This window comes from Oncorhynchus keta, chromosome 17 (genome assembly GCF_023373465.1).
Source record: "Oncorhynchus keta strain PuntledgeMale-10-30-2019 chromosome 17, Oket_V2, whole genome shotgun sequence".
In the NCBI taxonomy this organism is placed as follows: domain Eukaryota; kingdom Metazoa; phylum Chordata; class Actinopteri; order Salmoniformes; family Salmonidae; genus Oncorhynchus; species Oncorhynchus keta.
In genome coordinates, this window is record NC_068437.1 from 59,582,426 (window position 1) to 59,606,469 (window position 24,044).

Here is a 24,044-nt window from a genome sequence, read left to right on the forward strand (position 1 = left end):
GCGATGAGAGGACAGGAAACACATTGGAAGGTGAGAGATGAGAGGACAGGAAACACATTGGAAGGTGAGAGATGTAAGTGACCTTGATTATAAATCAAGTTTTAAAAGCATACTGTGAGTTGTGGGTCTAATGAGTCCTTCATCAGACAATACATGATCAAACGCTAAATCTTTACACATTGATTAAAACATTTTTCCTCGACCTAGAGAGGGCGAACAGAGACTTGTTAGAGATGAGATTGTGGTTTCAATGGCTAAATGGATTAGTGCACGGTGCTAGCAACACCGGGGTTTTGGGTTTAATTCCCAGATGGGCCATTGAATAAATACAGTCTCTGTCAATATTGACATTTATGTCCCATCGCATAAAAGCCTCTCCTAAAATAACCACATTTCTCATTCTGGACAACTTTGGACGATGTAAGGCAAGGGAGGTCAGGAACCAATACACTGTGAAGTCCATGGAGAACAAGAGCACCTCCTCCCAGCTGCCCACTGCACTGAGACAACTTTGGACTACCTCAGGCTGAACTAATAAACGACTCCAGACCTCAGGCTGAACTAAAAACGACTCCAGACCTCACGCTGAACTAAAATGACTCCAGACCTCAGGCTGAACTAATAAACGACTCCAGACCTCAGGCTGAACTAATAAACGACTCCAGACCTCAGGCTGAACTAAAATGACTCCAGACCTCAGGCTGAACTAATAAACGACTCCAGACCTCAGGCTGAACTAATAAACGACTCCAGACCTCAGGCTGAACTAATAAACGACTCCAGACCTCAGGCTGAACTAATAAACGACTCCAGACCTCAGGCTGAACTAATAAACGACTCCAGACCTCACGCTGAACTAATAAACGACTCCAGACCTCAGGCTGAACTAATGACTCCAGACCTCAGGCTGAACTAATAAACGACTCCAGACCTCAGGCTGAACTAATAAACGACTCCAGACCTCAGGCTGAACTAATAAACGACTCCAGACCTCAGGCTGAACTAATAAACGACTCCAGACCTCAGGCTGAACTAATAAACGACTCCAGACCTCAGGCTGAACTAATAAACGACTCCAGACCTCAGGCTGAACTAATAAACGACTCCAGACCTCAGGCTGAACTAATAAACGACTCCAGACCTCAGGCTGAACTAATAAACGACTCCAAACCTCAGGCTGAACTAATAAACGACTCCAGACCTCAGGCTGAACTAATAAACGACTCCAGACCTCAGGCTGAACTAATAAACGACTCCAGACCTCAGGCTGAACTAATAAACGACTCCAGACCTCAGGCTGAACTAATAAACGACTCCAGACCTCAGGCTGAACTAATAAACGACTCCAAACCTCAGGCTGAACTAATAAACGACTCCAGACCTCAGGCTGAACTAATAAACAACTCCAGACCTCAGGCTGAACTAATAAACGACTCCAGACCTCACGCTGAACTAATAAACGACTCCAGACCTCAGGCTAAACTAATAAACGACTCCAGACCTCAGGCTGAACTAATAAACGACTCCAGACCTCAGGCTGAACTAATAAACGACTCCAGACCTCAGGCTGAACTAATAAACGACTCCAGACCTCAGGCTGAACTAATAAACGACTCCAGACCTCAGGCTGAACTAATAAACGACTCCAGACCTCAGGCTGAACTAATAAACGACTCCAGACCTCAGGCTGAACTAATAAACGACTCCAGACCTCAGGCTAAACTAATAAACGACTCCAGACCTCAGGCTGAACTAATAAACGACTCCAGACCTCAGGCTGAACTAATAAACGACTCCAGACCTCAGGCTGAACTAATAAACGACTCCAGACCTCAGGCTGAACTAATAAACGACTCCAGACCTCAGGCTGAACTAATAAACGACTCCAGACCTCAGGCTGAACTAATAAACGACTCCAGACCTCAGGCTGAACTAATAAACGACTCCAGACCTCAGGCTGAACTAATAAACGACTCCAGACCTCAGGCTGAACTAATAAACGACTCCAGACCTCAGGCTGAACTAATAAACGACTCCAGACCTCAGGCTGAACTAATAAACGACTCCAGACCTCAGGCTGAACTAATAAACGACTCCAGACCTCAGGCTGAACTAATAAACGACTCCAGACCTCAGGCTGAACTAATAAACGACTCCAGACCTCAGGCTGAACTAATAAACGACTCCAGACCTCAGGCTGAACTAATAAACGACTCCAGACCTCAGGCTGAACTAATAAACGACTCCAGACCTCAGGCTGAACCACTTACTCCAGTTTCCAGTCTGAGATCCCCGCTCTGCTATTTACTCGGACTGGCAAGGTCAACCGTCAATAAGTCATTCTCTAAGAGGCTTTCCTTTTAAAATCAACCAATTAAAAAGCTTACGTCCACTTCCTTGTTCATAAAGTGAGATAACTGGTTGACTGGAACAATAAAAATAAACTTACCCTACACCACATTACATAGACTTAGAGCTTTGTAAAACCTAGAGCTAATTTACTGTAGCGAGAGAGAGAGGAACAGGGAGACCCCCTCCAGGCTAATACTATACTCATCTCACCGCAACATAGTCCAAGTACCTATTCTCCATAGGGGCCTGGTCTAAAGTAGTGCACTATATAGGGAATAGGGTTCTATAGGGCCCTGGTCTAAAGTAGTGCACTATATAGGGAATAGGGTTCTATAGGGCCCTGGTCTAAAGTAGTGCACTATATAGGGAATAGGGTTCTATAGGGCTCTGGTCTAAAGTAGTGTATTATATAGGGAATAGGGTTCTATAGGGCCCTGGTCTAAAGTAGTGTACTATAGGGAATAGTAGGGAATAGTAGGGAATAGGGAATAGGGTTCTATTTGGGACTCAGCCTACTCCCCTCCACGGGCCAACTAGCTGAATGAACAAGAGGACATTTCTCGTCTCTTTCTCCTTGTTGTGAATGTGGCTGTGCATAGTTTTCTACCAGTGGTTCAACGGTTCCTTCACTGGGTCATCAAGTAACTCGGTCATTGTGGAAATGGAGCAGCAGCAGCTGTTAGAAGGAGAATGTTTTCCATTTCTTCATCTGAAATTCCCAAAGTCCATCGGGATTGGAAAGGGAGAAACAGAGGGAGACTGAGGGAGAGAGAGAGAGAGAAGAGGGGAGGAAGGGGGAGAGAGAGACAGAGAGAGGGAAACGAGGGGGCAGAGGAGAGAGAAGACAGAGAGAGGGAGAAGAGGGGAGGAAGGGGGAGAGAGAGACAGAGAGAGGGAAACGAGGGGGCAGAGGAGAGAGAGAGGGGAGGAAGGGGGAGAGAGAGACAGAGAGAGGGAAACGAGGGGGCAGAGGAGAGAGAAGAGGGGAGGAAGGGGGAGAGAGAGACAGAGAGAGGGAAACGAGGGGGCAGGGGAGAGAGAGACAGAGGCTTTAGATGGAAAGTTTGGAGTGAGGGCCTATATTTAATTATCGTTGCCATGCAACTAGTGAGCAACAAAGGAGAAAGGGATGGATGGCACTGGGTGACAGCAGGACCAGACCGAAGTATAGTCTGCTTCCCAACGGACACCCTGTTCCCTTCAAAAGAAGTGTACTACGTAGGGAACATGGCGCCATTTGTACATCTAGAGAAGAGAGCAGTTGCAAGGACACGTGCAAAAGACCGCAACCTCACATCTCACACAGACACGTTCTCATCAGTAGAACAACAGGCCACAGGAAAGTGGAGATGAAATAGTCTGGTTCGGGATGGTAAAACCCACATTGCTGTGAAAGGACAAGAGAATTCTACTATAATTGATCATGATGATAATGATTGTGTCATGGATGGGGGGGACAAATAGCATAGCCGATACAGAAACCATGTCAGGAGACGTTTGAAATAAAATGGTGCGATTGCTCCAGACTGATAGTTTTCAGAAGATGGTTTAAGGACCGTGAATGTCCAGACCTTAATCTTCCTCTATATTCATTAGACCAGCATAGATGAGATGTGTGACTACCAACCATTTTTTCTAGACACAGAAGCCCATCCTCTCACTGGACTGGGGGGGTGGTCGTCACGGGCCCATCCTCTCACTGGACTGAGGGGGGGGGGGGTCGTCATAGGTCCATCCTCTCACTGGACTGAGGGGGTGTCGTCATAGGCCCATCCTCTCACTGGACTGGGGGTGGGGGGAGGTTGTCATAGGCCCATCCTCTCACTGGACTAAGGGGGTTGTCATAGGCCCATCCTCTCACTGGACTGAGGGGGGGGTTGTCATAGGCCCAACGCGGTCATAAAAAAAACATTCCTCCAATATTAAAGTGCATTGGAGATCATTCCACACGTAAGGTGCAAAAACCAAAAAGCAGATCCGATCCACCCAACTCTGTAGAGATGTTAGGGATCTCCAGAGTTAGCCATCTCTCTGGCCCGTACATCTATAGGTTAACAACTCTGTAGAGATGTTAGGGATCTCCAGAGTTAGCCATCTCTCTGGCCTGTACATCTATAGGTTAACAACTCTGTAGAGATGTTAGGGATCTCCAGAGTTAGCCATCTCTCTGGCCCGTACATCTATAGGTTAACAACGAGGTAGAGATGTTAGGGATCTCCAGAGTTAGCCATCTCTCTGGCCCGTACATCTATAGGTTAACAACGAGGTAGAGATGTTAGGGATCTCCAGAGTTAGCCATCTCTCTGGCCCGTACATCTATAGGTTAACAACGAGGTAGAGATGTTAGGGATCTCCAGAGTTAGCCATCTCTCTGGCCCGTACATCTATAGGTTAACAACTCTGTAGAGATGTTAGGGATCTCCAGAGTTAGCCATCTCTCTGGCCCGTACATCTATAGGTTAACAACTCTGTAGAGATGTTAGGGATCTCCAGAGTTAGCCATCTCTCTGGCCCGTACATCTATAGGCTAACAACTCTGGTAGAGATGTTAGGGATCTCCAGAGTTAGCCATCTCTCTGGCCCGTACATCTATAGGTTAACAACTCTGGTAGAGATGTTAGGGATCTCCAGAGTTAGTCATCTCTCTGGCCGGTACATCTATAGGTTAACAACTCTGTATAGATGTTAGGGATCTCCAGAGTTAGCCATCTCTCTGGCCCGTACATCTATAGGTTAACAACGAGGTAGAGATGTTAGGGATCTCCAGAGTTAGCCATCTCTCTGGCCCGTACATCTATAGGTTAACAACTCTGTAGAGATGTTAGGGATCTCCAGAGTTAGCCATCTCTCTGGCCCGTACATCTATAGGTTAACAACGAGGTAGAGATGTTAGGGATCTCCAGAGTTAGCCATCTCTCTGGCCCGTACATCTATAGGTTAACAACGAGGTAGAGATGTTAGGGATCTCCAGAGTTAGCCATCTCTCTGGCCCGTACATCTATAGGTTAACAACTCTGTAGAGATGTTAGGGATCTCCAGAGTTAGCCATCTCTCTGGCCCGTACATCTATAGGTTAACAACTCTGTAGAGATGTTAGGGATCTCCAGAGTTAGCCATCTCTCTGGCCCGTACATCTATAGGTTAACAACTCTGTAGAGATGTTAGGGATCTCCAGAGTTAGCCATCTCTCTGGCCCGTACATCTATAGGTTAACAACGAGGTAGAGATGTTAGGGATCTCCAGAGTTAGCCATCTCTCTGGCCCGTACATCTATAGGTTAACAATGAGGTAGAGATGTTAGGGATCTCCAGAGTTAGTCATCTCTCTGGCCCGTACATCTATAGGTTAACAACTCTGAGGTAGAGATGTTATGGATCTCCAGAGTTAGCCATCTCTCTGGCCCGTACATCTATAGGTTAACAACTCTGTAGAGATGTTAGGGATCTCCAGAGTTAGCCATCTCTCTGGCCCGTACATCTATAGGTTAACAACGAGGTAGAGATGTTAGGGATCTCCAGAGTTAGCCATCTCTCTGGCCCGTACATCTATAGGTTAACAACTCTGAGGTAGAGATGTTAGGGATCTCCAGAGTTAGCCATCTCTCTGGCCCGTACATCTATAGGTTAACAACGAGGTAGAGATGTTAGGGATCTCCAGAGTTAGTCATCTCTCTGGCCGGTACATCTATAGGTTAACAACTCTGTAGAGATGTTAGGGATCTCCAGAGTTAGCCATCTCTCTGGCCCGTACATCTATAGGTTAACAACGAGGTAGAGATGTTAGGGATCTCCAGAGTTAGCCATCTCTCTGGCCCGTACATCTATAGGTTAACAACTCTGTAGAGATGTTAGGGATCTCCAGAGTTAGCCATCTCTCTGGCCCGTACATCTATAGGTTAACAACGAGGTAGAGATGTTAGGGATCTCCAGAGTTAGCCATCTCTCTGGCCCGTACATCTATAGGTTAACAACGAGGTAGAGATGTTAGGGATCTCCAGAGTTAGCCATCTCTCTGGCCCGTACATCTATAGGTTAACAACTCTGTAGAGATGTTAGGGATCTCCAGAGTTAGCCATCTCTCTGGCCCGTACATCTATAGGTTAACAACTCTGTAGAGATGTTAGGGATCTCCAGAGTTAGCCATCTCTCTGGCCCGTACATCTATAGGTTAACAACGAGGTAGAGATGTTAGGGATCTCCAGAGTTAGCCATCTCTCTGGCCCGTACATCTATAGGTTAACAACGAGGTAGAGATGTTAGGGATCTCCAGAGTTAGCCATCTCTCTGGCCCGTACATCTATAGGTTAACAACTCTGTAGAGATGTTAGGGATCTCCAGAGTTAGCCATCTCTCTGGCCCGTACATCTATAGGTTAACAACGAGGTAGAGATGTTAGGGATCTCCAGAGTTAGCCATCTCTCTGGCCCGTACATCTATAGGTTAACAACTCTGTAGAGATGTTAGGGATCTCCAGAGTTAGCCATCTCTCTGGCCCGTACATCTATAGGTTAACAACTCTGTAGAGATGTTAGGGATCTCCAGAGTTAGCCATCTCTCTGGCCCGTACATCTATAGGTTAACAACGAGGTAGAGATGTTAGGGATCTCCAGAGTTAGCCATCTCTCTGGCCCGTACATCTATAGGTTAACAACGAGGTAGAGATGTTAGGGATCTCCAGAGTTAGCCATCTCTCTGGCCCGTACATCTATAGGTTAACAACGAGGTAGAGATGTTAGGGATCTCCAGAGTTAGCCATCTCTCTGGCCCGTACATCTATAGGTTAACAACGAGGTAGAGATGTTAGGGATCTCCAGAGTTAGCCATCTCTCTGGCCCGTACATCTATAGGTTAACAACGAGGTAGAGATGTTAGGGATCTCCAGAGTTAGCCATCTCTCTGGCCCGTACATCTATAGGTTAACAACGAGGTAGAGATGTTAGGGATCTCCAGAGTTAGCCATCTCTCTGGCCCGTACATCTATAGGTTAACAACTCTGTAGAGATGTTAGGGATCTCCAGAGTTAGCCATCTCTCTGGCCCGTACATCTATAGGTTAACAACTCTGTAGAGATGTTAGGGATCTCCAGAGTTAGCCATCTCTCTGGCCCGTACATCTATAGGTTAACAACTCTGTAGAGATGTTAGGGATCTCCAGAGTTAGCCATCTCTCTGGCCCGTACATCTATAGGTTAACAACTCTGTAGAGATGTTAGGGATCTCCAGAGTTAGCCATCTCTCTGGCCCGTACATCTATAGGTTAACAACTCTGTAGAGATGTTAGGGATCTCCAGAGTTAGCCATCTCTCTGGCCCGTACATCTATAGGTTAACAACGAGGTAAGGTGTGGAGGAAGTTTATGCAAGAGGGCTGTATTGACAAGGAGAGTGCAATGCATTGATCTACGAGACTTAAGCAATAAGTTGTTTTAGTTACCTGTATGACATAACTCCACCAGTCGAATGTATGATATAATTCATAGAGATTATACCACAATATTTGTTGTATCATTTGCTCAGTTTTTTTTCTAGTGGATTAAATTGAATAGTATAAAACTAGTTTTTCAACCACTCCACAAATGTCTTGTTAACAAACCATAGTATTTGCAAGTCGGTTAGGACATCTACTTTGTGCATTAGTAAGGTATTAGTAAGGTTAACCTGTACATCTATAGGTTAACAACTCTGTAGAGATGTTAGGGATCTCAGAGTTAGCCATCTCTCTGGCCCGTATTAGTAAGGTATCTAGTAAGTTAGCCATCTAGTAAGGTATCTATAGGTTAACAAGCAGAGATGTAAGGGATTAGTAGTTATCTAGTAAGGTACATCTATAAGGTTAACAACTTGTAGAGATGTTAGTAAGAGTAGCAAGGTAGTAAGGTATTAGTAAGGTATTAGTAAGAGTATTAGTAAGGTATTAGTAAGGTAGTAAGGTAGTAAGGTATAGTAAGGTATTAGTAGAGATAGTAAGGTAGTAAGGTATTAGTACGGTATTAGTAAGGTATTAGTAAGGTAGTAGAGGTAGTAAGGTATTAGTAAGGTATCTAGTAAGGTATTAGTAAGGTATTAGTAAGATATTAGTAAGGTAGCAAGGTAGTAAGGTATTAGTAAGGTATTAGTAAGGTATTAGTAGTTAGCAATCTCTCTGGCCCGTACTGGTAGTAAGGTATTAGTAAGGTATTATGTAAGGTATTAGTAAGGTATTAGTAAAGTATTAGTAAGGTATTAGTAAGGTAGTAAGGTAGTAAGGTTAACATTAGTAAGGTATTAGTAAGTTAGCTCATCTCTCTGTCTATAGTAAGGTAGTAAGGTATTAGTAGGGATCGGTATTAGTAAGGCCCGTATTAGTAAGGTTAGTAAGGTAGTAAGGTATTAGTAAGGTATTAGTAAGATGTTAGTAAGGTATTAGTAAGGTAGTAAGGTAGTAAGGTATTAGTAAGGTAGTACGGTATTAGTAAGGTAATACGGTATTAGTAAGGTAGTATCTCTCTGGTATTACTTAAGGTAGTAAGGTAGTAAGGTATTAGTAAGGTATTAGTAAGGTATTAGTAAGGTATTAGTAAGGTAGTAAGGTATTAGTAAGGTAGTAAGGTATTAGTAAGGTATTAATTAGTAAGGTATTAGTAAGGTATTAGTAAGGTATTAGTAAGGTAGTAAGATATTAGTAAGGTATTAATTAGTAAGGTAGTAAGGTATTAGTAAGGTATTAGTAAGGTAGTAGTAAGGTAGTAAGGTATTAGTAAGTGTTGGTAACAGAAAATTGTTAACGGAATTGGTGACGCAATAAAAAAAAATCATAGTAGTCACAAAGCACAGTTGGGTTCACAAGATTGTACAGAACAGTAGAGTTCAGCACGGCAGAAAAGTAGACTATTGTTCAGTAAAGTACACAGTAGCACACACTAGAGTCGAGTATACTATAACGTACACTACTACACTAGAGTCGAGTATACTATAACGTACACTACTATGCTCTACTGCACTTTGATGTCTTAACTTGTGAAACATAGACATCTATGATTGGTTCAAATTTGGTCTCGCTTTGGGGGCAGATCTCATTAAAATAATATCCAGTGTATAGAATGTATAGAATCATGGCCTTGAAAGATGCTGCAGAGGACCAGGATCAAGTGTGGTCCTTCTGTGGCTCAGTTGGTAGAGCATGGCGCTTGTAACGCCAGGGTAGTGGGTTCGATTCCCGGGACCACCCATACGTAGAATGTATGCACACAAGTCGCTTTGGATAAAAGCGTCAGCTAAATGGCATATATTATTATTATTATTATATTATAAGTAAGTCAGCTCTAGTAGATTGGTGTAAAAAAATCAGAGGACCAGGATCAAGTAAGTCAGCTCTAGTAGATTGATGTAAAACAATCAGAGGACCAGGATCAAGTAAGTCAGCTCTAGTAGATTGGTGTAAAAAAACAGAGGACCAGGATCAAGTAAGTCAGCTCTAGTAGATTGGTGTAAAAAAACAGAGGACCAGGATCAAGTAAGTCAGCTCTAGTAGATTGATGTAAAAAAATCAGAGGACCAGGATCAAGTAAGTCAGCTCTAGTAGATTGATGTAAAAAAACAGAGGACCAGGATCAAGTAAGTCAGCTCTAGTAGATTGATGTAAAAACACAGAGGACCAGGATCAAGTAAGTCAGCTCTAGTAGATTGATGTAAAACAATCAGAGGACCAGGATCAAGTAAGTCAGCTCTAGTAGATTGATGTAAAACAATCAGAGGACCAGGATCAAGTAAGTCAGCTCTAGTAGATTGGTGTAAAACAATCAGAGGACCAGGATCAAGTAAGTCAGCTCTAGTAGATTGATGTAAAACAATCAGAGGACCAGGATCAAGTAAGTCAGCTCTAGTAGATTGATGTAAAACAATCAGAGGACCAGGATCAAGTAAGTCAGCTCTAGTAGATTGATGTAAAACAATCAGAGGACCAGGATCAAGTAAGTCAGCTCTAGTAGATTGATGTAAAACAATCAGAGGACCAGGATCAAGTAAGTCAGCTCTAGTAGATTGATGTAAAACAATCAGAGGACCAGGATCAAGTAAGTCAGCTCTAGTAGATTGATGTAAAACAATCAGAGGACCAGGATCAAGTAAGTCAGCTCTAGTAGATTGATGTAAAAAAACAATCAGAGGACCAGGATCAAGTAAGTCAGCTCTAGTAGATTGATGTAAAACAATCAGAGGACCAGGATCAAGTAAGTCAGCTCTAGTAGATTGATGTAAAACAATCAGAGGACCAGGATCAAGTAAGTCAGCTCTAGTAGATTGATGTAAAACAATCAGAGGACCAGGATCAAGTAAGTCAGCTCTAGTAGATTGATGTAAAACAATCAGAGGACCAGGATCAAGTAAGTCAGCTCTAGTAGATTGATGTAAAACAATCAGAGGACCAGGATCAAGTAAGTCAGCTCTAGTAGATTGATGTAAAACAATCAGAGGACCAGGATCAAGTAAGTCAGCTCTAGTAGATTGGTGTAAAACAATCAGAGGACCAGGATCAAGTAAGTCAGCTCTAGTAGATTGATGTAAAAAAACAATCAGAGGACCAGGATCAAGTAAGTCAGCTCTAGTAGATTGGTGTAAAACAATCAGAGGACCAGGATCAAGTAAGTCAGCTCTAGTAGATTGATGTAAAAAAACAATCAGAGGACCAGGATCAAGTAAGTCAGCTCTAGTAGATTGATGTAAAACAATCAGAGGACCAGGATCAAGTAAGTCAGCTCTAGTAGATTGATGTAAAACAATCAGAGGACCAGGATCAAGTAAGTCAGCTCTAGTAGATTGATGTAAAAAAATCAGAGGACCAGGATCAAGTAAGTCAGCTCTAGTAGATTGATGTAAAAAAATCAGAGGACCAGGATCAAGTAAGTCAGCTCTAGTAGATTGATGTAAAAACACAGAGGACCAGGATCAAGTAAGTCAGCTCTAGTAGATTGATGTAAAAAAAAAAAACAGAGGACCAGGATCAAGTAAGTCAACTCTAGTAGATTGATGTAAAAAACAACAAACAGAGGACCAGGATCAAGTAAGTAAGCTCTAGTAGATTGATGTAAAAAAAACAATCAGAGGACCAGGATCAAGTAAGTCAGCTCTAGTAGATTGGTGTAAAACAAACAGAGGACCAGGATCAAGTAAGTCAGCTCTAGTAGATTGATGTAAAAAAATCAGAGGACCAGGATCAAGTAAGTCAGCTCTAGTAGATTGATGTAAAAAAAACAGAGGACCAGGATCAAGTAAGTCAGCTCTAGTAGATTGATGTAAAAACACAGAGGACCAGGATCAAGTAAGTCAGCTCTAGTAGATTGATGTAAAAAAAAAACAGAGGACCAGGATCAAGTAAGTCAGCTCTAGTAGATTGATGTAAAAACACAGAGGACCAGGATCAAGTAAGTCAGCTCTAGTAGATTGATGTAAAAAAACAATCAGAGGACCAGGATCAAGTAAGTCAGCTCTAGTAGATTGGTGTAAAAACACAGAGGACCAGGATCAAGTAAGTCAGCTCTAGTAGATTGGTGTAAAAACACAGAGGACCAGGATCAAGTAAGTCAGCTCTAGTAGATTGATGTAAAAAAAACATTCTTGCAAGAAGAAAGTTGTTGGAATGAAAAGAAATTATTCACTAGAAGTTGATCTTCCATCATGTCAACTAGAGATCGAAGAAAAGGCAGGCAGTCAACTGGCTGACCAGAGTCAATTAAAGCACCTTTCATTTCAAATAAAACTCCTGCCGATATAACCTGCTGTTTAAAAGAGTCACTTATTCATTTTTTCAGTCTGACACAACTTGGACAGAGAGGAATTTCCACAATTCAATCCATTAACCGCATATGCCACTGTCCTACAAGTAAAACAAATTGCCATTAAGAAAGAATATCTAAATATTAGATTGAGCTATGTAGGAGTGGCATTTACTAAAATACAATACAGTCTTTTTGAAATGTTTAGAACACCTTTATTTAACCAGGTAGGCTGGTTGAGAACACCTTTATTTAACCAGGTAGGCTAGTTGAGAACACCTTTATTTAACCAGGTAGGCTGGTTGAGAACACCTTTATTTAACCAGGTAGGCTAGTTGAGAACACCTTTATTTAACCAGGTAGGCTAGTTGAGAACACCTTTATTTAACCAGGTAGGCTGGTTGAGAACACCTTTATTTAACCAGGTAGGCTGGTTGAGAACACCTTTATTTAACCAGGTAGGCTGGTTGAGAACACCTTTATTTAACCAGGTAGGCTAGTTGAGAACACCTTTATTTAACCAGGTAGGCTAGTTGAGAACACCTTTATTTAACCAGGTAGGCTAGTTGAGAACACCTTTATTTAACCAGGTAGGCTGGTTGAGAACACCTTTATTTAACCAGGTAGGCTGGTTGAGAACACCTTTATTTAACCAGGTAGGCTAGTTGAGAACACCTTTATTTAACCAGGTAGGCTAGTTGAGAACACCTTTATTTAACCAGGTAGGCTAGTTGAGAACACCTTTATTTAACCAGGTAGGCTAGTTGAGAACACCTTTATTTAACCAGGTAGGCTAGTTGAGAACACCTTTATTTAACCAGGTAGGCTGGTTGAGAACACCTTTATTTAACCAGGTAGGCTAGTTGAGAACACCTTTATTTAACCAGGTAGGCTAGTTGAGAACACCTTTATTTAACCAGGTAGGCTAGTTGAGAACACCTTTATTTAACCAGGTAGGCTAGTTGAGAACACCTTTATTTAACCAGGTAGGCTAGTTGAGAACACCTTTATTTAACCAGGTAGGCTGGTTGAGAACACCTTTATTTAACCAGGTAGGCTAGTTGAGAACACCTTTATTTAACCAGGTAGGCTAGTTGAGAACACCTTTATTTAACCAGGTAGGCCAGTTGAGAAAAAGTTCTCATTTACAACTGCGACCCGGCCAAGATAAAGCAAAGCAACAACACAGAGTTACACATGGAATAAACAAGCGTACAGTCAACACAATAGGAAGAAAATAAAGTCTATATACAGTGCGTGCAAACGGCATGAGGAGGTAGGGCAATAAATAGGCCGATAGTAGCAAAGTAATTACAATTTAGCAGATTAACACTGGAGTTATAGATGTGCAGATGAGGATGTGGAAGTAGAAATACTGGTGTGGAAAAGAGCAGAAAAACTAAAACAAATATGGGGATGAGGCAGGAAGTTGGTTGGATGGGCTATTTACAGATGGGCTATTTACAGATGGGCTATTTACAAATGGGCTGTTTACAGATGGGCTATTTACAGATGGGCTGTTTACAGATGGGCTGTTTACAGATGGGCTATTTACAGATGGGCTATTTACAGATGGGCTGTTTACAGATGGGCTATTTACAGATGGGCTATTTACAGATGGGCTATTTACAGATGGGCTATTTACAGATGGGCTATTTACAGATGGGCTATTTACAGATGGGCTGTTTACAGATGGGCTATTTACAGATGGGCTATTTACAGATGGGCTGTTTACAGATGGGCTATTTACAGATGGGTTATTTACAGATGGGCTATTTACAGATGGGCTGTTTACAGATGGGCGTGTACAGATGGGCTATTTACAGATGGGCTGTTTACAGATGGGCTATTTACAGATGGGCTGTTTACAGATGGGCTGTTTACAGATGGGCTATTTACAGATGGGCTGTTTACAGATGGGCTATTTACAGATGGGCTGTTTACAGATGGGCTGTTTACAGATGGGCTGTTTACAGATGGGCTATTTACAGATGGGCTGTTTACAGATGGGCTATTTACAGATGGGCTATTTACAGATGGGCTGTTTACAGATGGGCTGTTTACAGATGGGCTATTTACAGATGGGCTGTTTACAGATGGGCTATTTACAGATGGGCTATTTACAGATGGGCTATTTACAGATGGGCTATTTACAGATGGGCTGTGTACAGATGGGCTATTTACAGATGGGCTGTTTACAGATGGGCTATTTACAGATGGGCTGTTTACAGATGGGCTGTTTACAGATGGGCTATTTACAGATGGGCTGTTTACAGATGGGCTATTTACAGATGGGCTGTTTACAGATGGGCTGTGTACAGATGGGCTGTTTACAGATGGGCTGTTTACAGATGGGCTATTTAGATGGGCTATTTACAGATGGGCTATTTACAGATGGGCTGTTTACAGATGGGCTGTTTACAGATGGGCTATTTACAGATGGGCTGTTTACAGATGGGCTATTTACAGATGGGCTATTTACAGATGGGCTGTTTACAGATGGGCTATTTACAGATGGGCTGTTTACAGATGGGCTATTTACAGATGGGCTGTGTACAGATGGGCTGTGTACAGATGGGCTGTGTACAGATGGGCTATTTACAGATGGGCTATTTACAGATGGGCTATTTACAGATGGGCTGTGTACAGATGGGTAATTTACAGATGGGCTATTTACAGATGGGCTGCGTACATGTACAGTGATCGGCAAGCTGCTCTGACAGCTGATGCTTAAAGTTAGTGAGGGAGATAAAAGACTTCAGTGATTTGGCAATTTGTTCCAGTCATTGGCAGCAGAGAACTGGAAGGAAAGGCAGCCAAAGGAGGTGTTGGCTTTGGGGATGATCAGTGAGATATACCTGCTGGAGTGCATGCTACGGGTGGGTGTTGCTATGGTGACCAGTGAGCTGAGATAAGGCGGAGCTTTACCTAGCAAAGGCTTATAGATGACCTGGAGCCAGTGGGTTTGGCGAACGAATATGTAGCGAGGACCAGCCAACGAGAGCATACAGGTCTTAGTGGTGGGTAGTATATGGGGCTTTGGTGAAAACGGATGGCACTGTGATAGACTACATCCAATTTGCTGAGTAGAGTGTTGGAGGCTATTTTGTAAATGACATCGCCAAAGTCAAGGATCGGTAGGATAGTCAGTTTTACGGGGGTAAGTTTGGCAGCGTGAGTGAAGGAGGCTTTTGTTGCCTCACACGTAAATCCTTAAAGAGATGGGTGGGGCTAAAGCTTAAAGAGGGTGTGAACTATGCTGAATGGGTGTCGACAAAGAAGAGCTCTCTCATCATTACGACTGTCTGAACAGTCGCTGATGCTACGTGTCAATCATTCCCCCCCTTTCAGGGATATAACTTTACAATTGTATAGCTAATAGACTATATGTTTATCGGTGGACTGAGGTGAAGGAACCTTCAACGGTGGTACTGTTTTGCTACTCTCCAAATAGCATTTTTGTTGTCGTTGTATAGAAATGCAGTAAACGAACATAAAAAAAAACAATTTCCAAAATAAAAATGTCCCTACTATTCTGAACTGTTTTGGTGAGGAAGCATAAGCCTTCAATGTCTCTGATTCTATCCCTGCGATGAGGTAAGTGTTCCTACTCATATCCCTGTTCTGTGGCGTCTTAATATAACCATATGATTGCGTTCCGACCCCAGTGCAGCTCAGTGTAAACAAGCCTAATGGCAGGGTAGGTAGGAGTCATCTGACTAGCAGCCGCCTTTTCCAGTCTTGTGTCAGTTCATCCGAGAGAGAGAGAGAACACACACACACACACACACACACACACACACACTTGGAAGGCAACAGTTCCAATGAACCAATCTACTTTAGCGCGCGCACACACACACACCGGAATTATCATGACAATGTTCCAACATCACGATAAACAAGTTGTGTAGTTTTATAAACATTCAAACCACTGATTTGAGCATGATTAAAAGTTGAGTTAATGTTACTTGTCGATGTTTAATTTGACCAAAGGGTTACTTTGTTACAGTAGCGATGTGGACATTTTTGTTTGGCGGTAGGATACAACACAGATCGTTACATAGTTTCAACCCGCCATTACCACTAGGTTCCCCAAACACCAGCCTGCAACAATGGAACTACTTTCTAACGAGTTAAATACCTGGTGAAGCGCTGTCAGTCCGTCTATATTGGCGTGGTTGATGTCAGCGCCCTGTCGTAGGAGCACCGCAACCTCCTCTCTGTCCCCGGCCGAACAGGCTGCCATAAACACGGCTCCCTGAGCGAACCGAACCCGGGCCCGCCGCGTCCCGGTTCCCATCGACCCGTCCCGCGTCCCCGGTCCCGTCTGATCGGTTTCCGAGCCCAGCCATCGCTGTAACTGATCCTGCCGTCGCTGCTTTGCAGCTTCAGACCGGGAACGGTCCGTGGCCGCCATCTTCTTCGGTCTGTCCCGGGTCGAGTCAGTTGATGTCGCGGGGAGAGACAAAGTGGAGCAGCAGCAGCTCCTCTCGGAGAGACTTACGCCCCCTGGCCGTAGCAACACGACCGTAGGATACAGAAAGGACTGGACATTCTCCAGAGGTGTATTCATTACGGAAACCGTTTACCGTTTATCAACCAAACGGAAGCTAACAAAGCTAAACGTGTTACTATTGAACATATTCATTTAGCTCACTCCCGTTTCGTTCACTTTGCTTCCGTTTAAGAAACGTTTTTGCAATAGAATCTGCGTAATGAATAGACCCCAGGTATGACTATTGCGTTGCAGAACTCCCACGCAGGCTTTTACCCCAACATGGATAAGCTGTCCTGTGTGTAATGCACATATTATAAAGCTTCAACATTTACCCTTGGCAAAACAGAAACGGACTGTAGCCTGCACAGAACATGAACTGGGACGTCAACAGTTGGCCCTTGAGAACCTATAATTGGAGAATATTATTTGAGAGGTCATGGAAAGTTAAACTTTGTATATAATTTCCTATGACAAACACATGATTCTCTGCAATATATATATATATATTTAAATAAATACAAAATCAAAAGTCCAACCTGAATTAACATTTTATTGAAAGTAAACATTGTAAGCGTTTATATTTATTTTAAATCCAGAACCCATAATTTATTTAATTTAATCTACAGTTAAAGGATATACTGTATGCAGTGAACCATCCATATCATTCACTGGCATTTACATTCAGTATTGACCAATGTGTGTCATAAAAGAAATGAAAAACAACATTCATACTAAACTAACAACAAAACACAATATTTATCCCATGTGTTCATTCATGTGAAGTATTTTATTTTGTATTATTATTAACATGTATTCCCGGTGGATCTCATTGTATATTTCAGAGTCATGCTGATCGTTTGTTTGGTAAGACAGAATCATGTGTCCGTGGTACATTTTTAAATACTGTAATAGCAAGGTATTGTCAGGTTATTAATAAATATTTGGTATTGTCAGGTTATTAATAAATATTAGCAAAACAAGTTGACCTATAGAAAGTGGCACAAAGAAACAGTACCATTGGTTCAAAATGAATACGTCTGCTAAATGACGTAAATGTAAATGTAAATACTGCATTGGTTGGCACATGCATTGCATAGAGCCCCTTATAGTCATTGGTCATACAGAGAGACAGGTACTGCATAGAGTCCCTTATTGTCATTGGTCATACAGAGAGCCAGGTACTGGATAGAGCCCCTTATAGTCATTGGTCATACAGAGAGCCAGGTACTGCATAGAGCCCCTTATAGTCATTAGTCATACAGAGAGCCAGGTACTGCATAGAGCCCCTTATAGTCATTAGTCATACAGAGAGACAGGTACTGCATAGAGTCCCTTATAGTCATTAGTCATACAGAGAGACAGGTACTGCATAGAGTCCCTTATTGTCATTGGTCATACAGAGAGACAGGTACTGCATAGAGCCCCTTATTGTCATTGGTCATACAGAGAGACAGGTACTGCATAGAGTCACTTATTGTCATTGGTCATACAGAGAGACAGGTACTGCATAGAGCCCCTTATAGTCATTAGTCATACAGAAGACAGGTACTGCATAGAGCCCCTTATAGTCATTAGTCATACAGAGACAGGTACTGCATAGAGTCCCTTATAGTCATTAGTCATACAGAGAGCCAGGTACTGCATAGAGTCCCTTATAGTCATTAGTCATACAGAGAGACAGGTACTGCATAGAGTCCCTTATAGTCATTAGTCATACAGAGAGACAGGTACTGCATAGAGCCCCTTGTAGTCATTAGTCATACAGAGAGACAGGTACTGCATAGAGCCCCTTATAGTCATTAGTCATACAGAGAGACAGGTACTGCATAGAGTCCCTTATTGTCATTGGTCATACAGAGAGCCAGGTACTGGATAGAGCCCCTTATAGTCATTGGTCATACAGAGAGCCAGGTACTGCATAGAGCCCCTTATAGTCATTAGTCATACAGAGAGCCAGGTACTGCATAGAGCCCCTTATAGTCATTAGTCATACAGAGAGACAGGTACTGCATAGAGTCCCTTATAGTCATTAGTCATACAGATCTCTAATAGAGTTATTCTCCCTTATTATGTTCTTGGTCTTTTCTCAGGTCTGTTGGTGCTGCTGGGTCAGTTCACTTGGCACCTAACACTAGACAACACTCTGAAACAGAGTGAAATGTCCAATAAGACATGCTTGTTTGTTTTCGTTGTCCGTTTGAAAACAGTTTTGCGTCGGTGTGCCCTGATGAACACAGTTCTGTGTTTGAGTAGAGACTGTGTTCAGCCTGTATTCAGCCTGTGTGTGTTCCTGTGTTCAGCCTGTGTTCAGCCTGTGTTCCTGTGTTCAGCCTGTGTTCCTGTGTTCAGCCTGTGTTCCTGTGTTCAGCCTGTGTTCAGCCTGTGTTCCTGTGTTCAGCCTGTGTTCCTGTGTTCAGCCTGTGTTCAGCCTGTGTTCCTGTGTTCAGCCTGTGTGTGTTCCTGTGTTCAGCCTGTGTGTGTTCCTGTGTTCAGCCTGTGTTCAGCCTGTGTTCAGCCTGTGTTCAGCCTGTGTTCCTGTGTTCAGCCTGTGTTCAGCCTGTGTTCCTGTGTTCAGCCTGTGTTCCTGTGTTCAGCCTGTGTTCCTGTGTTCAGCCTGCGTTCCTGTGTTCAGTGTGTGTGTGTGTGTGTGTGTGTGTGTGTGTGTGTGTGTGTGTGTGTGTGTGTGTGTGTGTGTGTGTGTGTGTGTGTGTGTGTTCATGGTTAATTGTCTTTCCACCGTGCCAGGATTGCTTGCTGTTTGGGGGTTTTAGGTTGGGTTTCTGTACAGCACTTTGAGATATCAGCTAATGTACGAAGGGCTTTATAAATAAAATTGGATTTGATTTGAAGAATATATATATTTTTTTTAATGTATTTTAATGTAGCAATAGTAGAAACAGTCGGGTTGGTTCCTCAGTTAGATTTAGTAATGTAACGTGAGTTCTGGACTAACTAATCTCAATTGAAATACTTAAAAATAACCAAAAAAAATTAAGTTCCAGGCTAAATTAATCTGTGTCTGGGAAACTGGCCATAGAAGTAATGTAATATGATCACAAAGCATAACTCCTGTTCTAATCTAGAACGTTCAGTTTGAGTCACATCAGAGTAGGGTCATCTTCGTGGCCATAGAAGTAATGTAATATGATCACAAAGCATAACTCCTGTTCTAATCTAGAACGTTCAGTTTGAGTCACATCAGAGTAGGGTCATCTTCGTGGCCCATTTATTTTCAGCTCCAAGTAAAGGCAGAGGGCTTAAACAGGTGATGTGGTCATCATCATCATGACCCTCCTTTGTCATCTTATTGACTTTAGATCGTATTAACTCGGCAAGTCAGTTAAGAATAAATTCCTTTTTACAATGACGGCCGAGGAACAGGGGCAGAACAACAGATTTGTACCTTGTCAGCTCGGGGATTTGATCTGGCAACCTTTTGGTTACAAGTCCAACACTAACCACTAGGTTACCTGCCTCCTCTAACCACTAGGTTACCTGCCTCCTCTAACCACTAGGCTACCTGCCTCCTCTAACCACTAGGCTACCTGCCTCCTCTAACCACTAGGCTACCTGCCTCCTCTAACCACTAGGCTACCTGCCTCCTCTAACCACTAGGCTACCTGCCTCTAACCACTAGGCTACCTGCCTCTAACCACTAGGCTACCTGCCTCCTCTAACCACTAGGCTACCTGCTCTAACCACTAGGCTACCTGCCTCTAACCACTAGGCTACCTGCCTCTAACCACTAGGCTACCTGCTACCTGCCTCCTCTAACCACTAGGCTACCTGTCTCTAACCACTAGACTACCTGCTCTAACCACTAGGTTACCTGCTCTAACCACTAGGCTACCGGGTCTAACCACTAGGCTACCTACTCTAACCACTAGGCTACCTCCTCTAACCTCTAGGCTACCTCCTCTAACCTCTAGGCTACCGGGTCTAACCACTAGGCTACCGGGTCTAACCACTAGGCTATCTGCTCTAACCACTAGGCTACCTGCTCTAACCTCTAGGCTACCGGGTCTAACCACTAGGCTACCTGCTCTAACCACTAGGCTACCGGGTCTAACCACTAGGCTACCTGCTCTAACCACTAGGCTACCGGGTCTAACCACTAGGCTACCTGCTCTAACCACTAGGCTACCGGGTCTAACCACTAGGCTACCGGGTCTAACCACTAGGCTACCGGGTCTAACCACTAGGCTACCGGGTCTAACCACTAGGCTACCTGCCTCTAACCACTAGGCTACCACTCCTACCTAACCACTAGGCTACCTGCTCTAACCACTAGGCTACCTGCTCTAACCACTAGGCTACCTCCTCTAACCACTAGGCTACCTGCTCTAACCACTAGGCTACCTGCTCTAACCACTAGGCTACCTGCTCTAACCACTAGGCTACCTGCTCTAACCACTAGGCTACCTCCTCTAACCACTAGGCTACCTGCTCTAACCACTAGGCTACCTGCCTCTAACCACTAGGCTACCTGCTCTAACCACTAGGCTACCTCCTCTAACCACTAGGCTACCTGCTCTAACCACTAGGCTACCTGCTCTAACCACTAGGCTACCTGCTCTAACCACTAGGCTACCGGGTCTAACCACTAGGCTACCGGGTCTAACCACTAGGCTACCTGCTCTAACCACTAGGCTACCTGCTCTAACCACTAGGCTACCTGCCTCTAACCACTAGGCTACCTGCCTCTAACCACTAGGCTACCTGCTCTAACCACTAGGCTACCTGCCACCCTAATAATAATAATAATAATTAAGACACGGTGGAAAATAGATCAGATCAGAAGAGATCAGATCAGATTTTGCTGCCGACTCACTGACCCTCATTTAAGGACTGACACACTTTCCAAACAGTAAAATGACGTGATCAACAGCAAATACTATCAGATATCTGTATATACATGACCAGATGCTTACCGTCTTACAGTCAAAAGGCTATATTGAATGGACAACTCCTGGAATGAAACAGATAATAAAACCCTAATTTACGCAAGGTAAGACACACCTCATACTGTCTCCACATTACATTATACTGTCTCCACATTACATTATACTGTCTCCACGTTACATTATACTGTCTCCACATTACATTATACTGTCTCCACATTACATTATACTGTCTCCACATTACATTATACTGTCTCCACATTACATTATACTGTCTCCACATTACATTATACTGTCTCCACATTACATTATACTGTCTCCACGTTACATTATACTGTCTCCACATTACATTATACTGTCTCCACATTACATTATACTGTCTCCACATTACATTATACTGTCTCCACATTACATTATACTGTCTCCACATTACATTATACTGTCTCCACGTTACATTATACTGTCTCCACATTACATTATACTGTCTCCACGTTACATTATACTGTCTCCACGTTACATTATACTGTCTCCACATTACATTATACTGTCTCATTATACTGTTACATTATACTGTCTCCACATTACATTATACTGTCTCCACATTACATTATACTGTCTCCACATTACATTATACTGTCTCCACATTACATTATACTGTCTCCACATTACATTATACTGTCTCCACATTACATTATACTGTCTCCACATTACATTATACTGTCTCCACATTACATTATACTGTCTCCACATTACATTATACTGTCTCCACGTTACATTATACTGTCTCCACATTACATTATACTGTCTCCACATTACATTATACTGTCTCCACATTACATGATACTGTCTCCATTACACGTTACATTATACTGTCTCCACATTACATTATACTGTCTCCACGTTACATTATACTGTCTCCACATTACATTATACTGTCTCCATACTGTTACATTATACTGTCTCCACATTACATTATACTGTCTCCACATTACATTATACTGTCTCCACATTACATTATACTGTCTCCACATTACATTATACTGTCTCCACGTTACATTATACTGTCTCCACATTACATTATACTGTCTCCACATTACATTATACTGTCTCCACATTACATTATACTGTCTCCACATTACATTATACTGTCTCCACATTACATTATACTGTCTCCACATTACATTATACTGTCTCCACATTACATTATACTGTCTCCACATTACATTATACTGTCTCCAGCTCACGTTACATAATACTGTCTCCACATTACATTATACTGTCTCCACATTACATTATACTGTCTCCACATTACATTATACTGTCTCCACGTTACATTATACTGTCTCCACATTACATTATACTGTCTCCACATTACATTATACTGTCTCCACATTACATTATACTGTCTCCACATTACATTATACTGTCTCCACATTACATCATACTGTCTCCACATTACATTATACTGTCTCCACATTACATTATACTGTGTCCACATTACATTATACTGTCTCCACGTTACATTATATTGTCTCCACGTTACATTATACTGTCTCCACATTACATTATACTGTCTCCACATTACATTATACTGTCTCCACATTACATTATACTGTCTCCACATTACATTATACTGTCTCCACATTACATTATACTGTCTCCACGTTACATTATACTGTCTCCACATTACATTATACTGTCTCCAGCTCACATTACATTATACTGCCTCCACATTACATTATACTGTCTCCAGCTCACATTACATTATACTGCCTCCACGTTACATTATACTGTCTCCACATTACATTATACTGTCTCCACATTACATTATACTGTCTCCACATTACATTATACTGTCTCCACATTACATTATACTGTCTCCAGCTCACATTACATTATACTGTCTCCACATTACATTATACTGTCTCCACATTACATTATACTGTCTCTACATTACATTATACTGTCTCCACATTACATTATACTGTCTCCACATTACATTATACTGTCTCCAGCTCACATTAAATTATACTGTCTCCACATTACATTATACTGTCTCCACATTACATTATGACTGGGCTGACCAATGACTGGGCTGACCAATGACTGGGCTGACCAATGACTGGGCTGACCAATGAATGGGCTGACCAATGACTGGGATGACCAATGACTGGGCTGACCAATGACTGGGCTGACCAATGACTGGGATGACCAATGACTGTGATGACCAATGACTGGGCTGACCAATGACTGGGATGACCAATGACTGGGATGACCAATGACTGGGCTGACCAATGACTGGGATGACCAATGACTGGGATGACCAATGACTGGGATGACCAATGACTGGGCTGACCAATGACTGGGATGACCAATGACTGGGCTGACCAATGACTGGGCTGACCAATGACTGGGATGACCAATGACTGGGCTGACCAATGACTGGGATGACCAATGACTGGGATGACCAATGACTGGGCTGACCAATGACTGGGCTGACCAATGACTGGGCTGACCAATGACTGGGATGACCAATGACTGGGATGA

The 24,044-nt window shown here is 42.8% G+C and overlaps 1 protein-coding gene and 3 long non-coding RNA genes across 79 annotated transcripts in view; 2 read left to right on the plus strand and 2 right to left on the minus strand.

Annotated features, from left to right (window-relative positions):
* LOC118381918 (protein phosphatase 1 regulatory subunit 12A-like) overlaps positions 1-17,018 on the minus strand; it is a 112,099-nt gene extending 95,081 nt beyond the window's left edge. Inside the window, exon 1 of the mRNA XM_052467054.1 lies at positions 16,240-17,018. Coding sequence (XP_052323014.1) covers positions 16,240-16,671 — 432 coding nt within the window. The 5' untranslated portion in view covers positions 16,672-17,018. The remainder of the gene's footprint in view (positions 1-16,239) is intronic.
* A 560-nt stretch (positions 17,019-17,578) lies between these two features.
* On the plus strand, positions 17,579-18,697 carry LOC127908423 (uncharacterized). 25 transcript variants are annotated; one of them, XR_008067282.1, is made up of 5 exons: positions 17,635-17,774; positions 17,913-17,958; positions 18,005-18,096; positions 18,278-18,415; positions 18,554-18,697. It is a non-coding gene; the product is annotated as an uncharacterized LOC127908423 (long non-coding RNA). The 25 variants fall into 25 exon arrangements; XR_008067292.1 differs by adding an exon at positions 18,508-18,553 and having other exon boundaries at positions 17,913-18,050; positions 18,370-18,461; positions 18,600-18,635; XR_008067272.1 differs by lacking the exon at positions 17,913-17,958 and having other exon boundaries at positions 17,579-17,728; positions 17,959-18,096; positions 18,324-18,415.
* A 316-nt stretch (positions 18,698-19,013) lies between these two features.
* On the minus strand, positions 19,014-22,024 carry LOC127908422 (uncharacterized). Of its 50 annotated transcripts, none has more exons than XR_008067253.1 (5): positions 20,998-21,634; positions 20,856-20,934; positions 20,783-20,808; positions 20,615-20,719; positions 19,014-20,350 (listed from the first exon to the last, which is right to left on the minus strand). It is a non-coding gene; the product is annotated as an uncharacterized LOC127908422 (long non-coding RNA). The 50 variants fall into 50 exon arrangements; XR_008067250.1 differs by having other exon boundaries at positions 20,783-20,824; positions 20,893-20,934; positions 20,977-21,634; XR_008067262.1 differs by lacking the exon at positions 20,783-20,808 and having other exon boundaries at positions 20,615-20,724; positions 20,856-21,229; positions 21,294-22,024.
* On the plus strand, positions 21,855-23,434 carry LOC127908425 (uncharacterized). Of its 3 annotated transcripts, none has more exons than XR_008067301.1 (3): positions 21,855-21,988; positions 22,737-22,825; positions 23,382-23,434. It is a non-coding gene; the product is annotated as an uncharacterized LOC127908425 (long non-coding RNA). The 3 variants fall into 3 exon arrangements; XR_008067300.1 differs by lacking the exon at positions 23,382-23,434 and adding an exon at positions 23,251-23,349; XR_008067299.1 differs by lacking the exon at positions 23,382-23,434 and adding an exon at positions 23,204-23,307.
* The last annotated feature ends 610 nt before the right edge of the window (positions 23,435-24,044 follow it).